Raw genomic sequence first — 2172 nt, forward strand, 5'->3', positions numbered from 1 at the left:
ATTGCTAAATTAAAACATACTGCTGGTGAGGCGATATGATCCGTATTTGGAAACATGGATCCAAGGGATTTTATCCTGCGTCTGCAGACTGTCACAAATATGGTAAAAGTCTGCAAACAAGTCAAAGTTAATTTAATTTCATCCGAGTTGCGCTTTCTTCTGCCACTCGCTTACAAAAGTGCACACCTTTTAAGTATAAAATAAAGTTTTCTCATTTTCGTGAGCAATCCTATTTTAACATTTCCAAAACCTATTAAGTTTGCAACGAAGTGGGTGCTACAACCCATAATGATATAATAAAAACGATCAGCGGGACGCGTTAAGGAATAATTGTTTATTGGATGAGATATCTTCATGAAATTTGGCATGAATTGTTTTTCAATGCAATGTCACAATCTGCATAAATATTTTTTAGATCGGATAACTACAACATATAGCTGCCATACGAACTGATCGATCAAAATCTAGTTAAAGATCTTTATATACCCTTTTCTGCTATAAGTAATGCAACTAAGAAGGGTATTATATCTTTGGTGCAAACAGAGTAAACGGATTTTCTTGTTGTATTCTTTTAAAAACCGCAAACGTGTCTAAGCAGTTATTTAATTTTACACTGAAGGCGATTAAAGCAACACACTGCCTCGACGGCTGCTTCCAGCGCATATCTTAGTAAATTAGTTCATAACAATTACTATTATTATTGGCAGTTTCGCAGATAAACATATTTCTTTATTGGATGAGACATATTTACAGCGTATATTAAAATATTATCGCAGTGATAACGATATGCGAGCTGATAACGCATTTAGTCCGCCACATATTGATAATATTGTTGTCATAAACACATACACAAACGAAAACAGTCATTACAGTGAGCACAATATTTATGGCCGATGGTGAGTAATTTCTGTGGAAAATTCGATAAATTTAAACAATGCTTCTTATTCACAGGTAAAATATTTAATTTATTTTTTATTTAATATTATTCACATTATAAAATCTTCAGCACTTTCGCCCAGCTCACTGGTTATACATTTATTTAGTTTACGATATTTCTAATTCCCAAACAATATTGTCACAAGTAATTTTAATCAAAATTCATTGCAATTCAATACACCATTTATTGTTCTTTTGTATGTCTTTAGCACGGTCCAGAGCGCAGCATATTCAGACTGCGTCCACGGCGTTCCGCATCACGGCGCACGCAATCGTAATTGCAGCGATTCGAATAGGTCACCATGTTGGAGCCGCAGACTGGATCGTAGTTGCGTGGGCAGGGGCAGAAGGGCCCATCGTTCTCTGCAGCTGGTGCAGCGGCGGCCAGCGTGGCAAGTAGCAACACGGCCAGCAGCAAAGATGTGATGAATCTTAGGAACTGCATTATTAGTTTTATGTATATTCGCCTTTGTAAATTATTATGTAATGTTGTTGTTGGCTTGTTCTAAAAAACCAGCGATCGCTTCTAAATTTTAACTTCGCGTACGTAGTTTCGGAAATCAACTGAATTCACTTGCTTAGCGCTGATAAGTTTATACGCTTAAATACTCGTATGAAAATACGTTTGCGGTTCTTATCTGCGATAGAACTAACACAAGGGTGTTAAGTGTTGACTACCTGGTGGTAATTAGTAAACAATAAACATAACGAAGTGAAAGGGGGATTTTTATGCGGGCCCGAATGGGGATTCTTGAAATTTAATAGTCGAGCGCTTCAATTCAATAAGTTCTTTACATTGTGTGTTTGAGCAAGTATAAGTATGTTGTTGTGGGCGTGGCACTGCAATGCATATTTAGTTTTAGAGTCTGTGAGTTTTTTCAATTCTATGATTCCCTTAATTTTCATTCAATGACTTTTGAATACTTAATGATATTCGCAAGCATATCCGCGATGAAAATGCTTAATATGCATGTAGACTGCTGGCCCGATAATTAGAAACGATTTTGTGATTAGCTATTATATGTAGCTATTTGCCAAGGAGTTTGTAACGTTCAGAAGGAAACGTCGGAGAACCAGTAAAGAATATCTGCGTATGTCTGTTTGTGTATACTTGAACTAGAACTTTTAGTTTTGGAGATCTGAAATCTTTCACTCATTTGTAGGAACCTACGATATCGGACCACATACCATATAGCTGTCATACACATTGAACGATCAATATGAAGGATATATCTT

At 36.3% G+C, this 2172-nt stretch overlaps 1 protein-coding gene across 1 annotated transcript; it reads right to left on the reverse strand.

Moving 5' to 3' along the window:
• Positions 1-938: 938 nt before the first annotated feature.
• Positions 939-1531, reverse strand: LOC108965878 (serine protease inhibitor Kazal-type 1-like). The gene has a single exon (XM_018928549.1). It carries the CDS (start codon positions 1379-1381, stop codon positions 1142-1144), a length of 240 nt encoding a protein of 79 aa, XP_018784094.1. The 5' UTR covers positions 1382-1531; the 3' UTR covers positions 939-1141.
• Positions 1532-2172: the final 641 nt, after the last annotated feature.

This window comes from Bactrocera latifrons, unplaced genomic scaffold (genome assembly GCF_001853355.1).
Source record: "Bactrocera latifrons isolate USDA-ARS-PBARC rearing strain unplaced genomic scaffold, ASM185335v1 scaffold_15, whole genome shotgun sequence".
Classification (NCBI taxonomy): Eukaryota; Metazoa; Arthropoda; class Insecta; order Diptera; family Tephritidae; genus Bactrocera; species Bactrocera latifrons.

What these genes read in the sequence shown, in the direction of transcription:
- LOC108965878 (XM_018928549.1), bottom strand. Translation starts at nt 1,381, where the DNA reads ATGCAGTTCCTAAGATTCATCACATCTTTGCTGCTGGCCGTGTTGCTA.